This window comes from Nelusetta ayraudi, unplaced genomic scaffold (genome assembly GCF_046127955.1).
Source record: "Nelusetta ayraudi isolate G7.1 ecotype Tasmania unplaced genomic scaffold, CSIRO-AGI_Nayr_v1 ptg000091l, whole genome shotgun sequence".
NCBI classification, from domain to species: domain Eukaryota; kingdom Metazoa; phylum Chordata; class Actinopteri; order Tetraodontiformes; family Monacanthidae; genus Nelusetta; species Nelusetta ayraudi.
Window position 1 is genome coordinate 424,029 of NW_027466141.1, and position 2,714 is coordinate 426,742.

The 2,714-nt window shown below is 55.9% G+C and overlaps 1 protein-coding gene across 1 annotated transcript; it reads right to left on the minus strand.

Moving 5' to 3' along the window:
* On the minus strand, positions 1-876 carry LOC142902070 (neurexophilin-1; the record flags this gene model as incomplete). The annotated part of the gene is made up of 1 exon (XM_076046881.1): positions 1-876. A coding segment is annotated over one exon (852 nt), but the record flags the coding sequence as incomplete, so codon positions are not given.
* Between the last annotated feature and the right edge of the window lie 1,838 nt (positions 877-2,714).

Here is a 2,714-nt window from a genome sequence, read left to right on the forward strand (position 1 = left end):
CCACCTCCGTCCGTCCTCGTCCCATCAGCCGGTGGGCAGGTAGGGGGTGTCGCTGTGGTAGTTGTAGTCGGGACACACCTTCTGCACCAGCTTGTAGTCGGTGCTGTAGAAGGTGATGAAGATGCAGATGACCTTAAAGGGCTTGGAGCAGAGCCAGGACACGTGGCTCTGCGTCTGCTCCTGCGGGCAGCTCTGCGACGGGTCGTGGGCACACAGCGAGTTCCTGGTGCCCTTCTCCACCTTCTCGTACTCCACCCGGCAGTTGAAGAGCTTGGTCTCCTTGGTCTCCAGGGCCGTCTGCTGCTGCTGCTGCTGCTGCTGCTGCTGCTGCTGCTGCTGCTGGTGGTGGTGGTGCTGCTGCTGGTGGTGGTGGTGGTACTGCTGCTGCTGCTGCTGCTGGATCTGGAACTCCACGGCCTTGGTGGGCGGGACCAGCCCCACCGACACGTTGCCCTGGCCGGTGGAGTTGTGTCGGAAGTAGACGCTGAAGGTCCCGTTGCCGTGGTCCACGATTTTGCCGGTGATGAGCAGGTTGAGCTTCACCGTCTTGATGTTGGAGTGGAAGTCGCCCCAGCCGAACATCTTCTTGAACTTGCCCGTCTTGACGATGGGCCTCCTCTTGGTCCTGGACCGGGGGTCCTGGGGGCTGGAGGCGTTGCCCAGCCACTCCCACTGCTGCTCCCGCTTGGAGAAGTGGTCCGTGTGGTCGTAGTTCAGGTCCAGGGAGGTGAAGTTCTCCTTGTGGTAGAAGGTCTGGGAGAGCAGGCGGCTGATGGAGACGGCCTTGCTGCTCTCCGTCCACACCGTCTTGGCTTTGTGCTTGGAGCTTCCTCTCAAGGCCGTGGTCTCCGAGGACGGTGAGTCGGCACTGATCACCTGGTGAGGAGAGAGCGCACACACACACACACACACACACACACACACACACACACACACACACCATTAACAAGCACATGGAGGAACTCGTTGTAGCATCAGACTTGGATTCATAAAGTTCCGTCTGTTTTTCTTCACTTTCCAGTAATGAAACAAAAAAAGGCTCTAAATGGACTTTTATTGATTTGTTTGGCCTTTAAACCGGCCCCGAGTCGGACTGAGCTTTAATTTAGTCTGTGACTCCTGTCGGGTTGGTTCCGCTCACAGCAGAGTGATTATGACCAACCAGGAGGTTCAGTCACAGAGCCTCTGTGTTGTTGTTGTTCCTGAGAGAAGGCACACGTCCCGCAATCCTCTTACAAATCCTGCTGAAGTGACACAGAACCAGTTTAGCTCTTTTTTTTTTTCTCTCCTTCACTTCACTTTCCTCAAACCATCAATATTCCATATTTCACAGAGACAAAAATAGGATGTCTCCAGAGGTCATGACTGCACGCCGAGCCGACAACCATCCCCGACCATCTGAGAACGGAGTAACTTTGCGGGACGACCCCGCCCGGCGAGCGAGGGTCGTCCCGCACGCCGCCCTGATCGAGATGAAGGGGCGTCGCCAGCCGCACATGGAGATGAATGAAGCGGCGCCGCCGTGCAACATCGGCCTATTACCTGCTGAACGCCTCCCCAACGGATGATTGATGACTCATTTCGCGTCCCCCCCACCCTCTTTTCCAGCCTCCCTGACGATCATCCAGATGAGAGCACCGGGACCCCCCCCTGCAGAGGCCCGTGACAGCGGCGCTGGAGAAACGGCAGCCTGGGCCGGCGTGACAGCAGATCTATCTGGTCCAAGCGTTTACATTTTGTGCCTTCGCCCTTTCAATCGATGGCGACTGAAGATGAGGTCTCCTCCTCCTCCTCCTCCTCCTCCTCCTCCTCCTCCTCCTGGATTGGGGGTGCGGGAGTTGAACTCAGCCGGGCCTGCTGCTGCTGCTCCTCCTCTGCGGGAGTCGTGATCTTTTCCCTCTCACTTTTTCATGAAGTGCAGAAAGCGGCCGAGTTTGAAGAGATTTTGGCCCCGAGTTGTTGTTTTTTTTTTTTTTGCTTGTTTGCTCCCCCCCCGCCCCCCACCCGCTGATGAACAACCCGACGTGGATGAACAGTCGTGTCTTTTCCCACCTCGCTCGACAACAGAGGAGACGGTGAGGGAGACGGAGAGAGAGAGAGAGAGAGAGAGAGAGAGAGAGAGAGAGAGAGAGAGAGAGAGAGTCGGCTCGCCACCTCTTACACCGGCTGCTTTTATGGCGACGTTAATATGAAGGAAGAGGCTGCAGGAGTTTGACAAAGTGTCAAAACTGAGAGAAGGAAACCTGCGCTCCCGCCGATAGTTCAAGCGTTGCATTCACCGACGCCTCATTTCTGTCTCGTCTTGTCGCCTGGGATGCTGATGTATTGGGAGGGGCCCAAAGTGAGGAGGGCCAGCGATCCGCTGCTGGATTTATCGCAGTCATTTTCAGTCAAACGTGAAGCAGCTGTGGACGTGAAGCAGCCGGGATGTCGTGACTTTCTTCCTTCTTCCGCTTGTTTTGAGGTTGTTTACGTTTGATTTAAACACTCGATAAATTCCAAACGGCCGAGGCTGAAAATTGTGTTGGACCAGGGGCGGGGATTGAGGTAGGGCGGCGAAGGAGCGCTCTGTGAAGGACGCCGCCACTGTCGGCTGACAGAGCAGGTTGGCAGGATGACGGCGGTTCGATTCCCACAAACTGTGATTTACCGGCGGCTAAATATAACTGCCGCGGACCTTCTTTTTTTTTTAGAATGCATATTTGCGGTTATAT